At 43.2% G+C, this 26,349-nt stretch overlaps 1 protein-coding gene, 1 long non-coding RNA gene and 1 other non-coding gene across 3 annotated transcripts in view; 2 read left to right on the top strand and 1 right to left on the bottom strand.

Annotated features, from left to right (window-relative positions):
• Positions 1–2,632: 2,632 nt before the first annotated feature.
• On the top strand, positions 2,633–9,821 carry LOC121149473 (dehydrogenase/reductase SDR family member 2, mitochondrial-like). The gene is made up of 7 exons (XM_040970199.1): positions 2,633–2,760; positions 3,410–3,587; positions 4,296–4,397; positions 5,501–5,571; positions 8,641–8,692; positions 8,978–9,134; positions 9,670–9,821. Exons 1-7 carry the CDS (start codon positions 2,633–2,635, stop codon positions 9,819–9,821), a joined length of 840 nt encoding a protein of 279 aa, XP_040826133.1.
• Positions 9,822–11,387: 1,566 nt separating this feature from the next.
• LOC121149523 lies at positions 11,388–11,494 on the top strand. Its single transcript, XR_005882683.1, has one exon. It is a non-coding gene; the product is annotated as a U6 spliceosomal RNA (small nuclear RNA).
• An 11,170-nt stretch (positions 11,495–22,664) lies between these two features.
• LOC121149474 overlaps positions 22,665–26,349 on the bottom strand; it is a 48,851-nt gene continuing 45,166 nt past the window's right edge. Inside the window, exon 3 of the long non-coding RNA XR_005882661.1 lies at positions 22,665–23,597. This is a non-coding gene — a long non-coding RNA (uncharacterized LOC121149474). The remainder of the gene's footprint in view (positions 23,598–26,349) is intronic.

Below are 26,349 nucleotides of genomic sequence, written 5' to 3'. Positions count from 1 at the left end.
TATGAAATACTACAACGTTCTCATCTATCCCACATCCAGCTTCACCCACTAATTTCTCATCTAAACATGATGCGGCCCTAACAACAATCTCTTAGCTAGTAAATCAAAGTGTGCATGTGCACACACATACACACCAGAACTATCTCTAGATTTTTTTTTACTTTAATTGGAAAGTCAGATATACAGAGAGGAGGAGAGGCAAAGAGGAAGATCTGTCCAATGATTCACTCCCCATAACAGCCATAGATGTATTGATCTGAAGCCAAGAGCCCAGAACCTCTTCTGAGTCTCCCACGTGGGTACAGGGTCCCAAGGCTTTGGCCCATCCTCAACTGTTTTCCCAGGCCACAAGCAGGGAGCTGGATGGGAAGTGGGGCCTCCAGGTTTAGAACCATTGCCCATATGGGATCCCATCGCCCACGTGGGGTACTGCCACCACAAACAGGGGCTCAGCCTACTACGTCTCAGTGCTGGTCCCAGAGGCTGGGTAACTATATAAAGAAAATAAATTCATTTTGCTTACAGTTTGGATGTTTAGGGGCTCACATCTGCTGATGATCTTCCTGGCAGAGTTCTGAGGTGGTTCAGACTGTCATAGGACGAAAGAAAGAGACTATGTGTGTGTGTTTGTGTGTCCCTTCTGCTCTCTCTCCCTCATCTTTTAAAGTCACTAATATTCTACTATATGGGTTCCATGTGCACTGTTATTAGTTATCTAAACATCACAGTGTGACAGGTTTCAAAGACAATGAAAAGAACAAAGGCTATAGAAGCAGATCCCTAGAAAAGGCCTGACAAAGCCTATTAGTCTCCTGAAGACACCCAATTCATCCCAAAGTCAAGTCTGTTTCAAAATCTGCACCTTCTTCCTGAAGTGTGTTACAAACTTTTCAAAATACAATAAAAATGACAATGAATATGTAGCACAAACAGCCCCACAACTTTAATCACCTCTTTCTCTGAGTCAACTTAAATACCACCCTCCCTGGGATATATTAGGTAACCATCTCCACCCCAAAGCTAGGTTTGGCACCTTTGCCTCTCCTGTTTTCCCATAAAATTGTGTTGAGAGTATTTTATTCAACTATAATATATTAAAAATCAGTTGTTTTTCTGAAGGCCCAGCTGAAATAATGGGTACTTTAAGTATTGCATGTATTCCGAGCACCTTAGTAAGCGTTAAGTGAGTGCTCACTTAGTGAATGAACAAACTAATGCAATCCTAGGTTCTAGATCTTCTTCCAGAATAAAGGTGTACTGTTTAAGAGAAATCTGATGGATTGAGTAAATATGTAAGAATAAATCTTTCATGAAAAAGAAGAAAAAAAAACAAAACAACAAAACAAAATAAAGGTGTAATTGGAGTAAGATAGATGGAGCATGTGGAGAGAGAGGTCTAGCTTTTGCTTATCTCAGGAATATCCATCATCCACAAAGCATAAGTCGGAGGAAAAGGAAACTCCATGTACTAACTTTATTTCTTTGGTTACGGAGAGAAGGAACTATAATCGTTAGGAATAGAAATCATTGGGAATGGTTCTCCTACAAGAAAACATGATGAATTTTTATTTAAAATTTATTTCAAAAGTATTTATCTGTCTTGATATTTGCCAAAGATTTGTTACAGTTGACGTGCTCAAATAAGGCAGTTCTAAATTCACAGCCATAGATTTGTGGAGATTTGGGCAGAGGGTCACTATTCCAAATATCAAAAAAGCACAATTTTACAGTGTACACAAGGCTTAATGCTACCCAAAGCCTGCACATTTAAAAGACAAGAATGGCTACTCGACAACATGTATTTTGAGAACAGAGCTGAGCTAGCACCACAGACAGCCTGGGAGATGCTATGCCTAAGGAATAGGATCGAAAACCCTTAACAAACCATTACATCACTACAGGCAAATGTTCATTCAATGCACCACTAAGCGCTAGGCACTCAGCGAGGAGGCCTGAGAGCAGCAAGACCACTTTGGGCTAATAAAATAAATGTCAGCAGAGCCATAAGTAAGTATGGCTGTGCGTCATATGGAGGTAGGATAAACAAACTTCAGAGAATCAGCAAGGACTCCTCTTGTGCACTTGAAAATGAACACAAGTTTAGAAAGGGCTTGAGGTTGGCAAGCAGCCAGGCCAGAACACTGCAAGCAAAGTATTAGCTGCATCTGCAGCGAGGCCAGAGACCCACAAGGGTAAAAAAGTGAGACCCACTGCCCTTGGGCAGCCTTGGGATGACTTACAGGCTAGGTACTTCACAGTTTACAACGCCCTTTCACCTCATTATCTATTTGGTTGCTTCACATCAGGCCTGTAAAGCAGATGTTCCATAACCCTGGTGCCAGACTCAAGACTAAATATTTGCTCATGTGTGCAATTGTTTAGATTGGATTTTAGATATGAAAAAACCACTGCATGCCTAGGATTTAAAGAGCAGAGATTTAAGAGAGAATGCTCTGTGTTCACGACAGCTGGAGAGGAAAGTTTGAGGCCAAACATCAAGGAGGGAGTTCCAGGCCAGTCCCGCTACAACACAACCAAGGGGGCACCACTTCCACCTCCTACAGCAACTGCAAGTATCCTGCTAGACTTCTCTGGACCAAGTTCACAAGGAGAAAGAACCAACAGAGTCTCTATGCTCAGGCCACTGGCCCAGAGTTGGAGGGACCGCCTGCCCAGTGTGGCTCAAGTCTGTGTGAGAAACACCAGCAGGGGCATGTCATTAGCCCACAAAGTTGCCGTGATCACAGGCTCCACAAATGGGTGAGTAACACTTGGGAATTCCAGAATTATGGGTGTTTCTGCATTCTGTTGATACTATTTTAATCTTATCCCCACAAAGCAAAAAGCTCACCTAGCTGTATTCTAGTAGCTTGAGGGGAATGTGAAATGTGCATGTGTATGTGTGTGTGTGACTGAGTCAGCCCAGGCAGCACACCAGTGGACAACAGGTTCCTGCAGGTACCCCTAGAAACAGGAAACATGCCTGAGGGAATTCATCCCCTGTTCCCTACCCCCACAGAGCCAGCACTGCCCTGCCTAGTTAACGCCCAGCACCTGCAGGTTGCACGCCTGAATCTCATGTTTCTCAGGCTGGATGGAGACCAATAGTTGTCTGGTTTGGCATACAAAACAACTCAACACCTTGAGGAACTGAGATGTAGCTGACTTGAGAGTAGACCCCAAGCAAGGGAGGCCAGTAAGACAAGGGGGTGGGGAGTACAAAGGAGGAACAGCACACCCTGCCTGATGCATTCACCCCGCTGTGTCTAGTCCTCCAACCATTCACAGTGTGTCAGTAGCTGCTCTGGATGGGTGCAGAGAATTCACTTGTGCTGAGAAATGCAACAAGAAGGAAAGGGCTCAATCCAAGGCAGAATGGTCTCATCCTCCTGTCCCTCTCTGCCCGCAGGATTGGCTTAGCCATTGCCCGGCGTCTGGCCCAGGATGGGGCCCACGTGGTCATTAGCAGCAGGAAGCAGCAGAATGTGGACCAGGCTGTGACTATGCTGCGCAAAGAGGGGCTCAGCGTGACAGGCACCGTGTGTCACGTGGGGAAGGCGGAGGACCGGGAGCGGCTGGTGGCCACGGTGAGGGGCAAAGAAGAAAATACACCCCAGGAGGCAGGGATCCTGCCACTAGGAACCACCTTCGGGAAGAGGGCTAAAGGCACCTAACCATAACATGAGTCAAGATGACTTCCGTGGGCTCACAATCTCCCCTAACACTCTTGTTCAGAGAAAGGTGCCCATCAAAGAGGGAAGAAGGGGAGGTGGGCTCAGGAAGAAGGGGAGGTGGGCTCAGGAATGGTAAGACATTGGGGTGGAGAGTGTGTTGGTGGGGAAGCAGAACTCTGTTCCCAGCCAGCAACTACACCTGCCAGGCCCTCCTGGAAGACCCTTGAGAAGATGTAACAGACAAGGGAGGCTCGGTTTTATCATCAGAGTTAGAGAATTCAGTGAAATGGAGAGGTCTCAGTGAATTCTGAAATGGTGCAGGGGGCTGGTAGGCAAGAATGCCTGGGAGTACAAGGAGGACAGGAACATGTTACTGAGACAGAATGGATGGAATTGCACCTCCTTTTTTTGGTCCAGAGTTTCAGTGTCTGGCCCCTCCAAGAGTGTCCCGGGTCTACTATAGATATCTCCAGTTTCACAGAGTGACTGGTGCTCTCTGCCCAGACTTTGGAATTGACCAGGTATATCCCTAGGGACCTCACACAGCAATCGCCTCCTACTGCTGCCCAAACCTCCTTTCACTTGCTGACTTTATCCCCCATGTCTCCTCCTCTCCCACAGACCCTGGAACACTGTGGGGGTGTGGACCACCTGGTGTGCGTGGCAGGGGTCAATCCCCTGGTGGGCAGAACCCTGGGGACCAGCGAGCAGATCTGGGACAAGGTGAGAAGTCTGGGGAAGCCAGGGAGGGGTGGGTAGACTTCATCCTCACACCTTCTCAATAACCATACTTCATCTGAACTCACAGGACCAGACCTGGTCCTCACCTCCCACATTCCAGCCTCCATCACAGGTTACTCAACCAGGCTAGTGCCTAGACTCCTGGAGCCTCTATTTCCCCTTGCGTGACGTGGCAGGAAAACTGTTCGAGTTGCACTTTTAGTCTCCCACCATTCAGGAATTCCAAGCATGCTGGGAGTGCCTGACATAAAACCAAGGAGTCACCAACAATATAGGGAATGAAGGCAATCATGAGTCCCTTCCTTGCCTGGGGGTGCTTAAGACCCAGCCCTACAAGTTGTAATCCTGAGATCCCATCTATAATCTGTTTGTGCACTGTAACATAGTAACAGTGAGTGGACTGCACAATAGAGATGTACTGGCCAGCACCTGCAATGGCTGGAAGTCCAACACAGGTGTTGGCAGAGCTGATTCCTTCTAGAGCCACAGGGAGAATCTTCCATGACTCTCACCTTTCCTAGGGGATTTCTGGCTGTGTTTGGTGCTTGGACTTGTACAAACAGCACCTCAACCTCACCTCCACTTTCATGTTGTGTATCCCCTATGTGTCAATATACACTCCCTTCCTTGGTGGAGGAGGCATCAGCCCTATGACAGTATGACATCATCACAACCCCTGCAATGACTTTGCTTCCAAATAAGGTAATAGCCTAAGCTACTAGGAGTGAGGATGTCAGCATGTGAATTTTGTACTATACAGCTCAATTCATAATAGTTACTTGAGCTGGATCCAGCTAGCCAATGCCTGCTCAGCCCCAGATGGAACCCTGTCCTTACCCTGGTGCCCTAAAAGACATTGGAGAGAACAGCTACAGGATTTGGGGGATCTTTGCCCGCACACTCTTTAGCCTGCATCTTCAGGATGCCACCACCCCTGCCCCTTTCCCTGCATCCTAAGCAAGCCAGCATGCTGCCCACTGCCCCTTTGTCAGAGGTCATCACGCCCACCTTCTAACACATTTCTGTGAGGAATGCTGAACTGACTCTGTCTCCCTTGTTCCACCCCTCACTTGCTTTGATTCCAGATCCTGAGCATCAATGTGAAGGCCCCAGCACTGCTGCTGAACCTGCTGCTGCCGCATATGGAAAAGAGAGGGTGAGGAAGGGGTGAGGAAGGGGTGGAATGGGAGGGAGCTTCCTTTGTGTCAAAGAGGAAAAACTAGAGGAAGAAGGCCCTGAGTGGAGTGAGACTATCCCCCTCAGAGACGAGCTTAACTAAGCCATTAATAGAAGTACAAGCTATCTTGTCCTTCCCACTTCCAAACTCACACTCTGGCCCTGTCCTCCTCTCATTCGCCCAGCCTCTGTTGCTCAGCTACAAATAGGAAGCCTACCTGCCTTCCTCTCCCTGATGCCCACAGCAGGCACACACGTGTGGAGCTCTGTCCTCACCAGGGGCACATGACTGGGAAGCCTCCTGTTGCTCTGGTTTCTCCCTGGTGCCATTTGTCCTCCGGGAGCCCTGCATTTATCCTGGTAACAGGAAACAGTCTGGCTGTGCTCCAGGGAGCTCCCTTCTACTCGTTGCATTGACAAACCTTATCACTGGAAGCCTTACCCTACCTCAACAGTCTAGGCACACAGCGTCTCGTGCAGGTGCCTTGCCATCCCCATGATAGCCCTCCAACTTGAGCCAGAAGCATTCCTGTTCCAAAATAGCTCCCTCTGGCTACCTCCCATCCCTCAGGCCTCTCCCTGCTTAGCCATGCCCCCTCTGAAGATCAGAGTTCCCAGTCTGTCTCCACCAGCAGCACTCTTACTCCCTCGTTACAGTGGTCAGTAGAAATCTTCTCAACTACAGGAAAAGGGCTTCACAGACAGGGCTTGCTTCCTCCCATTCTGGCATCCTGGTGCTGCTGCTGAGTTCTCAGGGCTTATTGAGCACTCAGTGTGGGCTGGACAGCTTCTTGGGCCTGGGTGACTGTCTATGTCACTCCTAACCTCTGACAACCACTAAGGTTCCTTCCTGTCCCAACACACATGCCTGATGGGGTATCAGACTAAAGCCTGTTTTCCAAAGTTCCACATGTACAAGGTGACAAAATGGCCAACTCTTGGTAACAAGTGTGATCCAACCCACTACTAATGGGCCTTTGGCAGATATTAATTGGCATGATATGATGTGTCAGTTGCCAAGCAGTGAACTGTGATTGTATATTTGCTAGAGTAAACCGTAAACATTTGAGAACAGTAGTAAGAACAGTTTGGAATACCATACAAGTAAAAAAACAGAATCTAATGGTAATGACTAATGGCTTTCCTATTGGTAACTAATTAATAGTATTATTACCAGCAGTCTATTAGTTACAGAATCTGAGCAAGTAAACTAGTTTTCTCTCAGGTTGTGAACTAGGCAGGAGTTCATGAAGGAAGCTCCCATTAAATGGTTTCCAGTCATTCTTATCTAATTACTGAAGTGATCTTTCAAGACCCAATTACATGGAATCTCACATATGCTGGAAACAAACACCTCCCAACCCACCGGCAGCTGTAGCTGCCAAATATATCTTTCAAAATTGAAGACAAAGTTATGACATTTTCAGACAAACAAAAATAGAGCTTGCTACCAAAAGACCTCCACTAAAGGAAACTCTAAAGGGTATACTTTAAGGAGAAGAGCAAAAAGAATCACACATGGAAAAATTTAAGGTGAAAGAAAGAATGTAAAATAACATTAACATGTGAACACATTTAACTACTTCTTCTAACTAGCAATTATGATGTTTTGGGTGTTATAACATAAGAATACAAAGCAAATTCAATTCAGGAATATAGAGGTGGAATTAAGGTGTTGTAAGATTATCTCATTTTTTAAAAGAGGTTAAATACATTAATTTTAGACTTTGATAAGCTAAGCAGGCTTTTCTATTCTCTAAGTGTTACATATAACAGTGGAAATGAAATACATTGCATATTTTCAAACTAATAGAAGGAGAAGAGGAAACAAAAATAATCCAAAGGAAAGTAAGACAGAACAAGAAGCAAAAACAGAAAATTAATGACATTTATAAAACATAAAACTGGTTATATTATTTATCCTCACCTATCAATAAGTGCAGTTAAAACATAAAGATTGTCAAGCTAGAATTTTTCACCAATTTAAAGTTTTCAATCTGATTTAATAGTGACATATTCTAACAAATTTTCCATCTCTAGTGACTGGGTTTATAGTTCTAGCAAGGAATCATTTTAGAAAATTCACAATTATAGGACAAGCTCCAAATCCAGAAGTTGCTTTGCATACACACTACAAAATGTCCTCAACTCAGTGGCTGTGTTTAAAGGACAAAATTTAAATCCCTGCTTGGAGACACAAAGCCGAAGCATGTCTTTCCAGCTTAGGAACAATAGTGGCTCCTGGAGTGTTATGTTGTCTATCTCCCATAATCCCAAACCTGGCATATGCAGAAGGAAACAAATGCATACAGAAGAAATTCATTCAGAGCAACAACTGGTGGAACAAAGAAGGTACAACATAATGCAAGAATCAGGGGTGGGGGAGGGAAACACAATTATACACATTAAAAAAAAAAAGCTTTGGGCAAAATCCTGTAGGGACGATTCAAGAAAAAAGAGCAAAGACATATGCTAGACCTTGGTCTTTTTCACATTTTACTTATTGAATTCTTTATTTAGTGGAGCCAAGAAGCCTTTGACTGCCATGTAAACTTAAAATGTTATCTCAAAACATAATAAATAAATGTCCATAGAAAGAGTGAAGGTACCAATAACCAATATCAGCCATGAAAACAGAAGGCATTGCAATGAGAGAACATTGATGCCAATGAGACACCTTTATGCTGACCGTAAATGGAAATTTTTATGAAATGGACAAATATTCAAAAATTATACACCTTACCAAAAGTAACCCAAGAAGAGATTTTTTTAAAAAAGAAAACTGACCAGTTCTAGTACTACTAAACAATTGCAAGCTGTTCTCCAATTATTCCCACCAAAGAAATCCAAACACAGATGACCTCTTTGGCAACATAATTTGAGAAACATAAATGAAGACCTAAAAACAAATGCAGAGAGGCACCTCCACCAGGCCCACGCACTCCTCCCTCATGTCCACAGTCTTCTACCCCCTCCCAGACAGCCTCCCTAGCCACGCACATGTGAGACCATCTGAGGTTCACACTCCACCCTGTACTTATCTTCCCAGGCAAGGCTCAGTGGTCCTGGTCTCCTCCGTTACAGCCTATATTCCATTTGTCGTAAGTATGACTGGCATTCCAAGGCGGGTAAGAGGAGACACTTTCCCTTCTAACTTTTAGAAAATTGGATAGATTCACAGAAATATCCACAGCTTGCCAACTGCTCCCTCAGCACTACTCGATGTGTAGAGCGAAGTGCTCCTTGTGTTCCATGAATGCAATGGGAACCTTCAGACATCTTTACTGACCATTGCCCCAGAAATGTTTATGACCTGGAGTCTCTGGGCAAATCAGACAGCCTGGTTCTCCACCATCCTCTAGTCATCTCTTTCTCTTTCCGTTCAGAAGCTGGGTGTTTACAATATCAGTAAAACAGCCCTGCTGGGCCTCACCAAAACTCTGGCAATGGAGTTAGCACCAAAAAACATCCGGGTCAACTGTATCGTCCCGGGGCTCATCAAAACAGACTTCAGTCATAAGGTGAGGACCAGAGACAGCTTGTGTTCCTACCCCAATGAGCACCATGTACCTCCTGCATGCAGGCCATGTCTCAGCATCCTACACACTCAGCCTTGGGCCCCAGGGACACTGGCCCGGATGCTCTGGGCCATGGTCTGGGGGATTAGCCACCAAACAGAATGGGCATGCTGTCAAACCCAACCTGGGGTGCCTTCAGCAGCTCCTCCACAAAATCACAGGGGCCATCTGGGGCAGCCCCTTTATGATCCTCTCTAGATGAGCAACACTAACTTTTCAACTTTTGCTTAAGTTCGTCGAGGACCCAGAGTATTCAAACCGCATGAAGGCAATATACGGAGTACACAGGTAGGTCACGGTGAGGCAATGATCTGCCCATGGCCTCAGAGCTGTCACCATAGCTAAAAGATCACACCCCATCCTCTGAAGGCTGTCACCCATTCCCCATTCTGGGATCTGATGACGTACTCCAGCCTGCCAACCTCCACAGAGACCTTTCCCCATGGGGAGTGCCTTTCTCCATGGAGGTCTTGATTGCATAGTGTCCCTGCAAAAAGAAGTCATGGGGCTATGTCAACCTCACCTCCTCTTTCCCTGCAGAACTGGGCAGTCAGAAGACTGCGCAGGACTTGTGTCCTTCCTATGCTCCCAGGACGCCAGCCAAATCACCGGGGAGAACATTGTGGTGGCTGGCTACTCCCCCCACCTCTGAGGGACCTGAGCTTGAGCCCATGGATTTGTCTCCCTGCAGGGCCCACCATGTTGCAACATATCATGAGGGATGAGCCTGCACCCCAAATGCATACTTTGGTTCAAACCCTTCATTGCTAGAAAAATAAAGAATATTTGGGGGGAAAATGGGTTTGTGGTATGAAACTGTTATTCAGATCAACCAAAATACTTGTGAGCTTTGTCTCTTGGGAGTCTGGGGAAAAGAAAGAAGATGAAGTTAGGTCAGCAGAGATTGGGAAGGAAGGGCAGGTGAGTGGTTTTAGGAGCATGCTACTAAAGGCTTTAGCCTAGACTGTCTCCTAAAATCTCCAGAAGCCTCACGTTTTCATCTCTAACTCTGCAGATAAGGAAACCAAGACTTAGACCAATGTGATAAAAGTGTTCCGAGGGCAAATGCCATTTCATGAGCCAGAACTGAGGCTCAGTCATAGGCATTTGGCTCAGCAGCTAAGTAGCCCTTTGGTGTGTCCACATCATGTATCAGAGTGCCTGGTTGAGTCCCAGCTCTGTCACCTCACATCCAGCTTCCTGCTCACAGTGCAGATGACAGCTCAAATATGTGGGTCTCCGCCACCATGTGAATGACCCCGGTTGAGTTCTTGGCTGCTAGCATTTGGCTGTTATGGGCATTTGGAGAGTAAACAAGTGGATAGATCTTTCCTTCCCACTACTCTTCCCCAAACACCTGCTGCCTTTCTCCATTTCAAATAAATCTACACATAGAAAAGGACAATTATGGAGCATGTGTCTTTGCTCCTTCAAAACCCGCTCTCGGGGGTCTGGTGTGGTAGCAAAACGGCTAAAGTCCTTGCCTTAAATGTGCTGGGATCCCATATGGACGCCAGTTCTAATCCCGGCCACCCCACTTCCCATCCGGCTCCCTGCTTGTGGCCTGGAAAAGCAGTTGAGGATGACCCAAAGCCTTGGGACCTTGCACCCATGTGGGAGATCCAGGAGAAGCTTCTGGCTCCTGGTTTCAGACTGGTTCAGCTCCAGTCATTGCAGCCACTTGGGGAGTGAATCAGCAGATGGAAGATCTTCCTCTTTGTCTCTCCTCCTCTCTGGATATCTACCTTTCCAATAAAAACAAATAAATCTAAAAAAAAAAAAAACAATCCCACCCTTGAAAGCAAGCTCAGAGACACAGAGAGACAGCTCTTGGTTTTCTGTGTGGGTACCCATGCAACAGCCTGTAGACTACTATAGTACTCTTATCTTTTTTTTGATATCTCACATTTTCTAAATCTTAGCAGACCTTCATGTGTACTCAGACATGGAAAGTAGCTAGACATTTTGATTTGTACACCTGCACATATGTGTAGGGGATTTTATACACTCACGTTGCATATTTCAAGCTTTACAGGGAACATATCAGTATTGTCAATATTTCCCTTTCTATTTTAACCAGCTTGATTCTAAGATTAGTTTGTCCCTGGAAGACTCATTTAGCGAATTTTCATTGTTCTTAAGTTCAACTAAAGCACAAACTGCTTTTAGCAAAACAGGATGTCATAAATAAGACTAGAAATACAAGAGTTCAAGTTCTGTGCTTGCCTCGGCAGCACATATACTAAAATCGGAACGATACAGAGAAGATTAGCATGGCCCCTGCGCAAGAATGACACGCAAATTCGTGAAGCGTTCCATATTTTTCTGCTTCACTGCTCGCCTTTTGGCTGGAGCTGGGGGCAGGGCAGGGAAGGGGTGGTGCTTGAACCTGGGGAAGTAGTCTTCCAGCCGCATGGTGGCTGGAAGGCCCTGGGATAAGCAGCGTCTCATGCCTGGAGCACACACGGCCACTACCATGGGTGCATCCGGAGCCAGTATCGGGGTGGCCAGTGCGCCATTTGGCGCTAGGCTCCGCCTGCTGGCTGCCCGGCCAGGACGCTCTGGGATTTGGTTTTTATGATTGCTGCTTAGAAAGCTCCATGATGAATCCTCAGGGCTTTGGGTGCATGAATCAACCCTAAAGATTCTCAATGAAGGTAAATATCCCCCGATGGACCTAATATGGTCTCAAGCCATGTGTTTTTAAAATTGTATAACTACATGTACTTTCCATACCTTTTACTACTCAGAAATTGGGCAAGAGAGCAAAGAAACCTTCCATCTCCTGTGAACGTGTGAGGAAGCCATGTAGTGTAACCTCTCAGGCACATAACAGGTAACTTGTAGACAATATATTCAAGACAACATTAGACAACAGTAAAACTACAAAGACATACAGGGGGGATCAAGAGCGACCCTGACAACCTATTAACAGGAGGTCATGTGCACAGAGCAGTGGGGGACCACAGAGTGGAACAGGGGGACAGGAGGAGACTTGTATCCCAAATGTGGAGACTCCCGGATCCCCCCCAATGACTATCAGTACGGGCACCAAGGACCACATCCCAACTGCCAAAGAGACCACAGGGGACTGGAATGCCTTTGGAGGCCGAGAACTCAGAGGACATCCCCCCGCTTTGGACCTACCACATGGGATGGAAGAAGCTGAATCCTTCATCATAGGTTCCAAGGCCATCGGAACAACAGCCAGGAAACCTGAGCGGTCTTCAGAAACAGAACAGTAAACTCCCTTCAGGACTTGGGAGAGGAGCAATCTCTGGTTCTTACTTAGCTCCAACTTCGGGTCCCCAACCTCTCTGCAATGACCATGAGGGATGCTCCAGAGCCCACCCCCCAACACACACACATGCACACTTACACACACGTGCACACTCACAAATTGGAATGGATAGGCAGAGAACAACAAGGAAGGCTTGGTCAGCATGGACTCACACACACCTTACTAGGTAGGACACGGGGATTAAGTACTCCTCACCAAGGTATGGAAGGTTTCTCTGCACACCCCTCCTAAAACTGTTTCGCACCTCAAATGTTGAATTGTCATTGAAATAGTCACAGAAAGTTGTTAAGGCCTTGCATCCAATTTTGACATATCGGTTGCTCAATACTGTGTCAATTTATCTCTTAACGTTATATATTGTTGCTGATGTTATGTTGAGGCTTTTAATTGACAGGGATTTTGCTTTGTTGGCTTTGCCTTTGGATCAGGGAGGGTCTCCCTAAGAAGCCACTGAACTTGACAATAATATGCTGGACTCTAAAACAAAAAAAAAAAAAGAGTTCAAGTTCTAACACAACTTAACTTGGGAGCAGTGAGCTGTCTCATCCCATCCCAAAACAATCATATCCTTTTCCTCCTGCCCTAACTCTGAAGAGATTTATTTGGGACAAGTTCACCTGTGTTTTGTCAAACACAAGAATCTTTGTATTTCAATCTCCATTTGATGTTGGGATCCCCTCTGCAATCTCCTTGCGAAGGGGCTCTTACAGTCTCTGACAGAATAATTTTAGCTTAGGAACTCACTATCTCTCCTGTTAGTATGTTTCATCTACAGTCAGCTCTGGATACTTGAGATTATTTCTTAAAGACAGATACAAAATCTCTCCCTATAACTTTCCCAACTGTCTCAGGATCGCACTTACCAGTGATTCTCTCCTCCCCTTGACAGACCCTGCACTGGTAATACAGCTGTGTTAGCCCTACCCATCCCCTTTTGGTCAGCTCACTTCCTGGCTATCCCACTTTGGTCAGCTCACTTCCTGGTTACACATCCCTAGCTCCTTCTCTAAGTCCCTTTAATCCTCCAGTGAGTAACATTTTCTAGCATCACCCTTCCCACCAGGCATATATTGATTCTACTACAGCTGGAAGCACATGAGTATTAGCAAAATCTGCAGTCCACATTTTTTCTGAACTCTTAGCTCACCCATTTTTTTTATTATTGTTAATAACATTGTATTATGTGATACAGTTTTATAGGCACTGGGATTCCCCCTACTCCTCCCACAACCCTTCCCACATAGTGGACTCCCCCCCCCCCCCTGTTTCTGGGGTATATAAATCTCCAAATGTCCTGAAGAGCACTCGAGCATCACCTGCAAGCCTCACTGAGGGCAGGCTGGAACACACAGGTGGAAGAGAGAGAAGATTCATGAGTCTCAGACCCTCTTGACTGATTGCAAAGAGGTATCCTTGGACCCAACTCTGGTTGGATGTATTACAGGGCTGTGCTCCAAGGCAGGGTTGGGGAGGGAAACTTGCATCCTGAGGAGAAAGACAAGGGGAGAGAGCCCTGATTCCCCCTTGGCAGGCATCATAACCAGGCGGCTCCACTCATCACCTAAAGCTGCCCTCTAAATGCTAGTGTCACACTCCTTGAGGGGTTGAACCAATGTTATCTTCAGTGGGAATATTCCTTAAGATGACTCTTGCTTGGCCTCCTCCCTTTCCTGACCCCACTTTTTTTTCAGTTTGATTGATTTTTTTTACTTATTTGAAAGGCAGAGTTAGAGAGGATGAGGGGAATGAAGAAAAAGATATCTTGTATGCACTGATTCCCTCCTTCACTCTCCAAATGGCCAGCAGAGTCAGAGCTGAACCAGCACAAATCAAGAATCGAAAAACTCCACATGGGTCTCCCACATGGGTGGCAGGAGTCCAAGCACTGGAGTCATCTCCTGCTGTCTTCCCAACTGTGTTAGCTGGGAGCTAGATCAGAAACAGAGCAACCAAGATGGGAACCAATGCTCTGATATGTGACACCTGTGTTCAGGAAGCAGCTAAACTGTACAACACTACCAACCCCTTCTGTTCCCACTCTCATGTCCCTTGGTTTTCTTATCCACAGGATATCACACCTCCATAGGGTCCGGGATTTCCCCAACTCCTCCCCCCCCCCGACCACCACCAAATTCCCATATCATCTTAATAAATCATTTTCACACATATCCTTTTCTAATTATCAAGTTTGGGAACCAATTCCCCCCATCTTACTTAATACCATCACTAGGATCCTTGATGCCATTCAGTATTCTAGAATCCAGTCCTAAAGCTGTACTTGCTAGGGCCTTGCTAGACACTGTGTAAGTTTTGTTTCTCTGGAAAGCAGACGCTGAGACAAAGACCAAGGTACAGATAGTTGATGTGATAAGTAATCTCAGAAAACAAGAATGGAAGAGTAGCTTTACTGGAATCCCTGCAGCATCTTCAATTGACTCAAGAATCAATTCCAGCAGAGATGTGATAATGGCCATTAAAAATTCCCTAAGTCTGCTGCTGAGGATGATGGTGAGAATCACCACTCCAGGTTTCATGCCTTGGTTTCCAGCTCTGCGAACTCTTCCTATCCAGGCTACAATGGCATATGATAGCAACAAAGGATTCAGAGTATATTTCTTATCTTGAACAATAGAACCCTAACCACATTGATTGTTCTCCATAAATTGATCCCCTTATCCCAACAATTTATTATAAGGTCTAGAACACTATGGTGGAGAGATGCATATAAGACCAGGGAAGCTCATGGCTGTGTGTCTCTATCAACACTTGCTCACTGTGAAATGCAAAGCCTAATTCAAGAAAATCTTTTGATTCAATAACAGTACTTCACATCCTCTTAACAGTGGCATTGGCCAGATGCTGTAGCCAGAATATCAAACCCATACCTAAAATATATATCGATCCCAGTAAGAGTGAATCACTACCCTTAGAGAGTTTCAATGTAATCAATTTGTGACTGCCTGACAAGTGTCATTTTGAAGACTCACACCAGTATCTACTACCAAAGAAAAAAGGAGTTATTTAGTGGTACCAATAGCAAAATGAGCCTTGGTGAGAAACTAAGCACTGGACAATGACTCCCAACAAACTGGTGCAGACAGATCCATCAGTTTACAAGGACTCTCCTAGAGTATATATATGGCTTGTCTCCTCTGAAAGTCAGATTAAAATTTGATTGTCATTGTGGAACTATGGGAAATGAGGGGCTTAAGCAGTGATCAGATCAAGAGCCACTGATGCCTTTAAAAAAAGATTTACTTTTTACTTGGAAGAATTACACATCTTTTTACTTGGAAGAATTACACACATCTAAATGGTCACAACAGCCAGAGCTGAGCCACTCCAAAGGTGGGATCCAGCAGTTTCTTATGGGTCTCCTACATGGATGCAGGGTCCCAAGGCTTTGGGTCATCCTCTACTGCTTTCCCAGGCCATAAGCATGAAGCAGGATGGGAAGTGGAGCAGCCAGGACACGAACTATTGCAGATAGGTGATGCCAAGGCCACAGGCAGAGGATCAGCCAGCTACATCACTGCACTGGCCTCACATTGATGATAGTTTATGGGCTCCCTCTTGTGAGGATGGGTTGTTACACAGTAAGGCCTCTCCTCATATTTTACCTCTTCTACTCTTGCCCACTTGAATTTCTGTTTTCCACCATGAGTTGAATCTACACAAGGCTTTTTTTGCGAAGTGAACCAGCAAATGGAAAAATCTTTCTCTCTCTCCTTCCTTCCTTTGCTCCCTCCCTCCCCAACTCCCCTCTCTTTAAATCTGCCTTTGGTGAAAAAGCAAAAACAAAAAGCAGGAGCCCAGTGCAATGACTCAATGGCTAAATCTTTACCTGGCAAGCACCAGGATCCATATGGGTGCCGATTCACATCCCAATTGCTCCACTTCCAATACAGCTCTCTGCTTACAGCCTGGGAAAGCAATAGAGGACGTCCCAAAGCTTTGGGACCCAGAAGCAGCTTCTTGCTCTTAGCTTTGGATCAGCTCAGTTCCTGATGCTTGCGGCCATTTAGGAACTGAACCAGCGACAGCAACAGAAGATCTTTCTCTTTGGCTCTCCCTCTCTCTGCCTATCTAATGTGCTTTTCCCATAAAAAAAATTTTAAACCAATAAAAACAAACAAATTTCCTTTAAAAACTGCAGCTATTGCAAGGGGATAAAGCAATTAAGAGAACAAGTCTCAGAGAAGACCTACAGGGTGGAATGAACAGATGAAGGTTTCAAAACTATCAGGATTAATACGTTAAAATATCTGTTGAAAAGGTGATTAGCATAAATGAACAAATGGGAAATTTCAGCAAAGAGATGGAAAGTACAGGAAAGATCCCAACAAGAATGTTAGGAATAAAATCACTGCATCAGGGATGAAGTATCAATTTATTCTACGCTTTCGAAAGTGTCATTAGTGAACTCAAATTGGTATTGAAACAATTAATCAACTGGAAGATAAGGTTAATAGAAAGTACCCAAACTGAAGAAAAAAAGAAAGAAAGAAAAAAGAATGAAGGAAGGACAGGAAATCACAAATAGTGAGCCAGGGTAATCAATCTTACATATGTGGAATTGTAATCCCAGAATGTAAGAGTGAGGAAGCAGAGCAGAAGCAATATTTGAGTAATAATGACTGATCAGCTCTCAAAATGAATCAAAATACCAAACCAGCATTATAACAATATTAAGGAACTTCATGCAGAATAAACACAGATAAACACACACATACGCACATGCATTGACATTCAAATTCCTATAAACAAAAAACAAACAGGAAATTCTAAGTGCAATGCTGAAAGAAATACTATGTTCCGAGGCTTATAGATGACTTCTCAGTTGTTAAAACAACTCAACAAACTTGCTGAAATTTTATTGACTCTATAGAGCAGTTTGAGAATTCATATGATATTGAATCATCCAACCATAGAGACTTCTTTCTCCATTTAGTAAAATTTTCTCTGATGTTTCTCAATAATTTTAAACAGATAACTGCACAAGGGCTTGCACATGTTTTTGCTTGCTTTATTCTCAGTTATTTACTTTTAAAATGTGTTTGTTTATTTGAGACAGAGCTTGTTCTGGCTTTAATAGATGCATGAAAGAATGGTTACTTGAAGTATAGTAGATAGCCATCATGACCGATATGAAACATGCAGGGACTTCCAAGTTCCTGACAGTTATCACTTCTTAATCTTGAGTGGAATAACCCAAGTGATCATTTTAAGTCATAAAGTGGTAGCTTTGCATTTTGCATATCTCTCTTTACACTCTATCTCATTACTTAAAAATTAACTGTGGGGCCCGGCACAGTGGCGCAGTGGTTAAGGTCCTCGCCTTGCACGCCCGGGATCCCATATGGGCGCCGGTTCTAATCCTGGCAGCCCCGCTTCCCTTCCAGCTCCCTGCCTGTGGCCTGGGAAAGCAGTTGAGGACAGCCCAAAGCTTTGGGACCCTGCACCCGCGTGGGAGACCCGGAAGAGTCTCCTGGCTTCAGATCGGCATAGTATCGGCCCGTTGCGCTCACTTGGGGAGTGAATCAGCAGACGGAAGATCTTCCTCTCTGTCTCTCCTCTCTGTATATCCGCCTTTCCAATGAAAAAATAATAAAAAATAAAAAATTAACTGTGGCAGGCCTGGCGTGGTGGCCTAGTAGCTAAAGTCCTCACCTTGAATGTGCCTGGAATTCCATATGGGCACAGGTTCTAATCCTGGCAGCTCCACTTCCCATCCAACTCCCTGCTTGTGGCCTGGGAAAGCAGTCATGGACGGCTGAAAGCCTTGGGACCCTGCACCCATGTGGGAGACCTGGAGGAAGTTCCTGGCTCCTGGCTTCGGATTGACACAGCACCAGCCATTGTGGTCACTTGGAGAGTGAACCATCGATGGAAGATCTTCCTATCTGTCTCTCCTCCTCTCTGCATATCTGACTTTGCAATTAAAAATAAATAAATCTTTTTTAAAAAATTAAGTGTGCCACTAGCACAAGAACAAAAATTGGACAAATGCAATGGGATAAAGAACCAAAAGTTTATAACCACAGATGAGGATTTGGTAAATGCTATCTTTAAATTTAATGATAAAAGCACACATTGCATAAAAGATGGTATTATAAAAACTGTCACCCTGAAAGGGAAGAAATTAAACTGTATCCCTACCTACCAGAGTACACTGGAGAGCTGTGGGAGGATTAACAACAGCAAGGTGAAAGGTTAGAAGCTAATGGCAAATATTGTGGTTTAATATCTCCCTGACATATAGTACAGTGAAGCACTTACAAGAACAAAAATAAAGAGAAAACATTAAGGTCACAACTGATGGAGTTAATTGCATCCAAATAAAAAGTGTGTTCAATGAAAGACATCAAGACCAAACAGATGAGGGGCCAGCGTTGTGGAGAGGCATTTAGGTGGCTGCTTGGGATGCCAGCATCTCTGTTGGAGTGCCAATCAAGTCCCAGTTACTCTGCTTCTGATCAAGCTCCCTGTTAATGTGCCTGGAAAGCAGCAAATGATAACCCAAGTCCCTGGTCCCTATCACCCATGTGGGAGACTCAGAAGGAGTTCCTGGTTCTTGGTTTTAGGCTGGCCAATCCCAGCTCTTGTGTGGCTCGGCCCCAGTTCAGCCATTTGGGAGTAAACCAACAGACAGAAGATTCTTTATCTCCCTCTCTGTCACATTGTCTTCCAAATAAATACAGCTTTTTAAAAAATACATATGAATGAGACTGAGTATATTAATATCCACTTATATGTCATTTCTATTTTTGCTGTGAACTGTCTGCTCTTTTAACTTTGTTTCTGAGCTGTTTTGCTTTCTTGTTCATTTGTACAAGGATTATTTTGCAAATTGAGGCAATTAGCCATCTTATCATATGTTCTGCAATTACAGTTTCACAGTCTTGTCTTTTGCCAAACAGAAGTTTTAAATTTTTGCACAGTCAAATGGATCAATCTGTTCCTCTATGGTTTCTGTGGAACAGATATTTTAAGTCTTGGAAGTTTAAGTGTTTTTCCAAGATGATTGACTGGCATGTTTGGGTGAAGAAGGAGGAGGGGAGTCATTGAGACAATCATAACATACATGCAAAGAATTGAAAGGAACAAGTTGGGGCGGTGTGCTGGTGGTAGTAGGAAGAGCCACAATGCTGAGGTCAGTTTCCAGGGCAGCACCATCCAAGGGGACATGTAGGGTCCACCTGCCTCCAGGCAGCCCGGAGCTACACCTGTGAGTATGAGCAGACCAGGCTGGGCCCGGGACATGAGACAGCACACCTGGTGCAGGCCTCACTTACTCTAGGATTCCCCTGAGTAAGTCATTATCAACTGTGCCTTAGGGGCTATTTCAAAGTAAAATGTCTTTACTAAGTAAATAAAATATGACGTATTTATAATATGGAACCGATAGATTGGCTTTCTCCACCAGAGTTTCAAGGAAGATTAAGGTTAAGATATTTACTTACTTACTTATTGATGTCATCTTGATTAGTCTCAGTGAGTTTAAGTGTTTGCCAAACTTATTTTTCAAAAATGACCAACTCATAGCTTCATTCATCTTTTCTCTTGTTTTTCTGTTTTCTATTTTATTTATGTCTGCTTTAACCTTTATTTCTTTCCTCCTGTAAACATTGGCTTTAATTTGTTCTTCCTTTTCCAGTCCTTGAGATAGAAATGTAGATTGCTGATATGAAATCATATTTTTGTCTTAATAGATGCATTTATAGCTATAAAGTTTCTCTTAAAACAGCTTTTGTTGCGTTCCATAAGTATTAGTACTCTATCTTGCCATTTTTATCTGTCTCAAAATAAATTCTAACTTCCCTTTTTATTTCTTTTGTTCCATTGCTTATTCAAACGTGTGTTATTTAGAGGCTGGCATCATAATACAGTAGGACAAGCCTCTGCCTGCAGTGCCAGCATCCCATGTGAGCACTGGAACAAGTTCTAGTTGCTTCACTTCTGATCCAACTCCCTGTTAGTGTGTTTGAAAAGCAGTGGAAGATGGTCCAGGCCCTTGTGCCCCTGCACCCACATGAAAATTCCTGAGGAAGCTCCAGACTCCTAGCTTTGGATCAGCCCAACTCCAGCTGTTGCAGTTATTTGGGAGTGAACCAGTAAATGGATAATCCCTTTCTGTCTCTCCCTCTCTCCCTCTCTCCCTCTCTCTCTCTCTCTTTCTCTCCCTCTCTCCTTTTATCTATATAAACAAATAAAAATATATAATTTTTTTTTAATTCCAAGTGTATTATTTCACTTACACAATCTCTTCCTGCTGGATAACCTAGAAGAAGTGAATAAATTTTTTGAATCACACAACCTACCAAGATTGAATCATAAATAAATGAAAAATCTGAACTGACCAATAATAAGCAAAGCAATCAAATGAGTCATTAAACACCTCTCAACAAAGAAAAATCCTAACAGCAGGTGCTTCACAAGTGAATTCTACCAAACATTCTGAGAAAAATTTATGGCAAGTCTACTCAGATTCTTCAAAAAAAAATGGGGTCAGAGGGAACACTTCCAAACCCACTTTACCAGAACAGCATTTGTACCCTGACACAAAAACCAGCAAAAAAAAAACACTAAAAGAAAAGAGAACCACAAGCCATGAATCTAAATGAAGACAGATGCAAAACTTCTCATCAGAACATTAGCCAACCCAACTGAACAGCACATTAGAAGGATCACTCATGGGCCCGGCGCAATAGCGCAGTGGTTAAAGTCCTCGCCTTACACATGCCGGGATCCCATATGGTCACCAGTTCTAATCCCAGGGGCCCCACTTCCCATCCAGTTCCCTGCTTGTGGCCTGGGAAAGCAGTTGAGGCTGGCCCAAAGCTTTGGGACCCTGCACCCGTGTAGGAGACCCGGAGGAGGTTCCTGGCTCCTGGCTTTGGACTGGCTCAGCTCCAGCCGTTGCGGTCACTTGGCAAATGAACCATCGGAAGGAAGATCCTCCTCTCTGTATATATGCCTTTCCAATAAAACTAAATAAATGTTTAGAAAAAAAAAAAGAAGGATCACTCATAGTGGTCAAGTGGGATCTAGCCATAGGATGCAACAAGATCAATAGATGCGAATCAATGAGTAGGTTACAACATATAACAGAATGAAGAATCAATAAGTAGGATATAACACATAACAGGATAAAGGATTAAAAAAAGATCATATCAATAAATGCAGAAAAGTCACTTGGCAAAATACCGTATATTTCCATGACAAGCACTTTAAACAAATTAGATGAAAAAGTGGTGCATCTTAAACCAATAAAGGCCATTTATGATAAGTCCACAACTAACATCATACTCAACAGTGAAAACTTGCAACTTTTTCCTTAAATCAGGAGTAAAACAAGAAAGTTCCCTCTTGCCTCCTCCTCTTAGCAGTACTAAATATCCAAAACAAACAATTAAGTATGAAAAAGAAGTAAAAAGCTTCAGATTAAGAAGTAAAATTGTCTCTGTTTACAGATGATGTGGTCATATATGTAGAAAACCCGAAGAACTTCAGAATTGATTCAGTAAATTTGCAGGATACAAAATCAGCACACAAAAGCCATTTCTACACACTAATAACCATTTCTATACATTTTTATACATATTCTGAAACCCTCGCAAATACAAAGATAAGTAACTTTAAATGTTTTTTAAGAAAAAAATTAAAAAGAACGTCTGGGGTCTGGCAGTGGCACATAAGGTTAACCCTCTGCCTGTGGTGCCAGCAACCCATATGGGTGACAGTTCCTGTTCTAGCAGCTCCATTTTTGATCCAGCTCCCTGCTTTATGGTCTGGGAAACAGTAGAAGGCCCCCTCTCCACATGGGAGACCCAGAAGAAACTCCTGGATACAGGCTTTGGATCAGCTCAGCTCCAGCTTTTGCTGCCATTTGGGGGAGTGAGCCAGTTGATGGAAGATCTCTCTTTCTAGATTTCTCTATATATAACTCATTCAAGTTAATAAATAAATCTTTTTTAAAAAAAAAAAAAGGAACTGCCATTTGTGGCAGTATAGATGACTTTGGAGGATATAATGTAAAGTGAAAAAATCCAGACACAGGAAAACAAATACTAAATGAACTCAAATATGGAACCTAAAACAGCTGAAGTCATGGTATACAGGGTAGAATAGTGATTGTCACAGCTGGCAGTAGTGGAGTTAGGCAGATGTTGATCAAAGCACACAACCTTCCAGTTATAAAATAAGCAAATTCTGGAGATTTTTCATTTTGATTATAATAATCATTAGATAATGTATATATTTATAAGATCACTATATTATACACTTTGAATTTATACCATCAACCATATTTTGCTTTTAACTTTGCAAAATTGGTTATGTTCAAGTTTGCCAGGGAGAAGCAAAAGCAGAGCAGCCCCCCATCAGCAAGTTCATTAGAGACCTTCAACTTCGTCTGGCAGAGAGACCCAGAACTGTGGTCCATTGGTGGAGTCCATCTCAGTTCCTCATGCAAGACAGAGGACACTGAGTTCTGCCAGGCTCTCCATTGCACAGAGAGAGGTAGTAGACTGCCATGGCAGGCCTCTCCTCTGGCCTTCCCTCCCTAACCTTCCCCAACACACCACAGAGGCCCTGACAACCAAGATGTTCATCAGAAGCAACCATCTGTGCCTCCCAGCAAGCCCCAAGAGCTTTGCTATTGTAGATGTTATCAAATATGCCTTGAGCAGACTAGAAATAAATGCTACTATAAACTTACCCAAGTTCTTGCAGCATTCTCATTTGTGTCTCATATGGGATTCCATTGAACAGGCTAGTGTTCCACTGCCCGTCTACCTAACCCTATGGCCAGGTTGTTGGCCATTGCTCATGAGTCCATAAAAACAAACCAACAAGCGTGTATTGCTCTTCAGTTCTCTGGGTACTGTAAGGCAAATAGCATGCAAGCCAACAGCTGCTATGTGTGTGACTTTCTTTTATTGGAACCTCTTCAACCACCAAACTTAGTGTGGGATCCTTCCAAGCAGAATACCATTCACCTACCGTTGGAACTGCCATCCAAAAACCAAGCACCCCGTTCTTGGTTAGCATAGATGTCTTTACAGGGCATCGTCCATGTGGCAACAGGACCCACAAGTAGCTCCTCAAGTAGTTGCAAAGCCAGTCCTAAAAGAAAGGAGCACACCTGCTGGTGAATAGTGCTTATCCCTTTGCTTCCTCACCCCACCTACCCCAGTATCATGTATCTGCATAACCATGTCCATTTTGTTATTGAACTCTTTAGAGCATTGTCTCTCTTATTAGTGTTTTTCTGGCATCACCCAAGACATGATGGATGCTTCAGATTTATGTCTTTCAGTCATAGAAGCAATTCCCATTAATGACAATAGCAGACTAGTAGTTTTGTCTTTCAAATAGCATACATCTTACCACATTACCCAGGAATGTTCTGGTACAAAATCCCAGTGGTCACCTCTGGGTGGCACTCACAAGCTTTTGCAAGAGCCTCCAGTCTAAAGAAGCATACTACAGACACTGCCTAAACCATGTATGAGTGTGGGTCTTAATAGCCCCAAAGTGTCAAGAAAGCAATTCCTTCTTGCAATAGACATGGTCTGATTCTAATTTGTGCCTCCCCTCACTTCCCCACCTTTAAACACAGCATTCTTTTGGGGTAGTTTCAAAGAGAAGAACTAGCAATATTCCCAATATGGAATATGCATCCTCCAAAATCCACAGCAGTTTTAGTTACATACAGAATGTGATAGCTGTCTCCTGTGCAGGTTATTCCCCAGAATTCCACCATCAAGGCAGGCCACTGGGCCTTTGCTACACTTCTCAGCCAGCCCCTAATGGCCATGTGTGTCACTCTGGCATTTAGATCACATAACTTCAAACTTGATTTTCAGTTTCAAGTACTAACATGACATCCATACAGCATATCATGATACTAACAATCTCAATCATTCCAAATCTCTTCCAACCAAATTATAACAGCAGCTGGTGAATTCAAATAAATATAAATTGGAATATATATTATACAGTAAATATAAATTGGAATCCTTCCCACATGAAGGCAAGTAGCAATTGGATATTTTCCAAGATCAAGACAGAAAAAAAGGGGGGCATGGCAAAATCAATCACTGAGTAGTAACCCTCAGGACCTGTAGTATATTTTTTTCCTGTTGAAATATGTCAGGACTGCTAATGCTATTGGTAGCACTACTTTACTCAAGTTTAATATTTCCCTGTCACTTTACATGAGCCCTCCATTTTACACATAAGCTATACAGGGTTACTGCGTAAAACAATCATTGATACCAGCACTTCAGCTTTGAATATTTCATTATTTTTGTTCAACTATATATCTTCTATTGCTTCAAATTAACAATATGTAGGATTCAAATAGATCTCAAGGCTGCTGTTTAGTATGCAAGGTTGATTTGGGGAAATAATTTGGATTATTTCTTATTATTTTGCATTCCCTTATGTGTCCAATCAGCCTATTCCTTGGGAGCTGAGTCTAGCATTGCTGATATCCGTTGATAACTTTAACCTCTAGAAACTTTAGCTTCGAATAACATGACCCAGACACAGCTCTATACCATATCTTTAGTATCAAGGTCAATTTTAGGGAAAGACTCAAATGCTTTCTATTTTGCAACACTGGGTAGGGGAAGTTACCAGTCAAACATAGTGTCCATCCAATATTGTATTTGTGTAAAGGAAACACATGAAGCCATTTCAAACATCCCAGTTCTCATCAAAACATTCACCTTTATCCCATGATCCATTATTTATCCTCCCAATCTATGACCTCCAGTAGGACTTTACCAACAAATTTTGGACTCACAGTACATCAGAGTCCCTTACCAAGGTATCTCAGAAATCTCGTCTCTACATTTCCAGCCATTTTACTCACACAAGTACAGAAAGTTTTGAGTCTCCAGCTGCAATATAAGCTAGATGACCCAGGTCTCTTGTCACTCTTCATCTCAAATGAACTGGTAGTTTATTGCCAATGGTGATTCAAGTTCAGGTTTTTCATTGCCACCTTTGCCTTCCAAATGTTTTCATTCTCCCAAATCAAAGTAAGTTCAGTAGAATTGTTTAAAGCCATTTAATACTGCAAGAGCCTAAAGGAATTCCCAAGATTTACCCAGATGTATTTTTAAATTTTATTCAAATTTTTTAAATCTATATGTTTATTATTTAAATTTTTAACTTTTCTGTTTCAGAACAGTTTTAAATTAACAAAATAAAAATGGTGGAGTTCCCATATATCACACACCCAGCATCAATATTATTAAATATTTTTCATATCAACATATTATTATATATGTATCAGAGTCCATAAACCATAACCAATTTTTCCTAAATATTTTAATTCAAATTCCCTCTCTCCTCGCCATTCCTCCCAGCCTCTAGGAATCAATAATCTGTGCTCATAATTAGAGATTTCTTTTAACTCCCACATGCAAAGGAGAATATGTGGTGTTTGTGTCCGACTTATCATACTTAGCATGACGTCCTGTAGTTCCATCCACTTTCCTGCAAATGACAGAATTTTACTCTTTATAGAATAGTGTCCCATGTCTATATATGCCACGTTTTCTTCATCTATTCATCCAATGATGAATACCTTTTTTGAGTCTATTTTCAGATTCTGTTTCAACTCCAAAAATGTTAGCTTTATCCTTCCTATGCCTTAATGATCACCTATAGCTTCCACTCTGCTGGGGTATGCTCTTTGCCTCTTTCTTTTGTCTTTCCTCACTTTCTTGGGAATCATTTTAAATTTTTAAATATTTGTAAAACCAATAAGGCAAACCAAGATCCTATTAACAAGGCTTTCTCAACACCATTGTTGAGTTTCAAAGCAGCAAGATTACATGGGTGTCTGGGGAGGCGGGGAGAG

This window comes from Ochotona curzoniae, unplaced genomic scaffold, assembly GCF_017591425.1.
Source record: "Ochotona curzoniae isolate NIBS_2020 unplaced genomic scaffold, NIBS_Ocur_1.0 scaffold_4701, whole genome shotgun sequence".
NCBI lineage: Eukaryota > Metazoa > Chordata > Mammalia > Lagomorpha > Ochotonidae > Ochotona > Ochotona curzoniae.
This window is presented reverse-complemented; position numbering and strand designations above follow the sequence as displayed.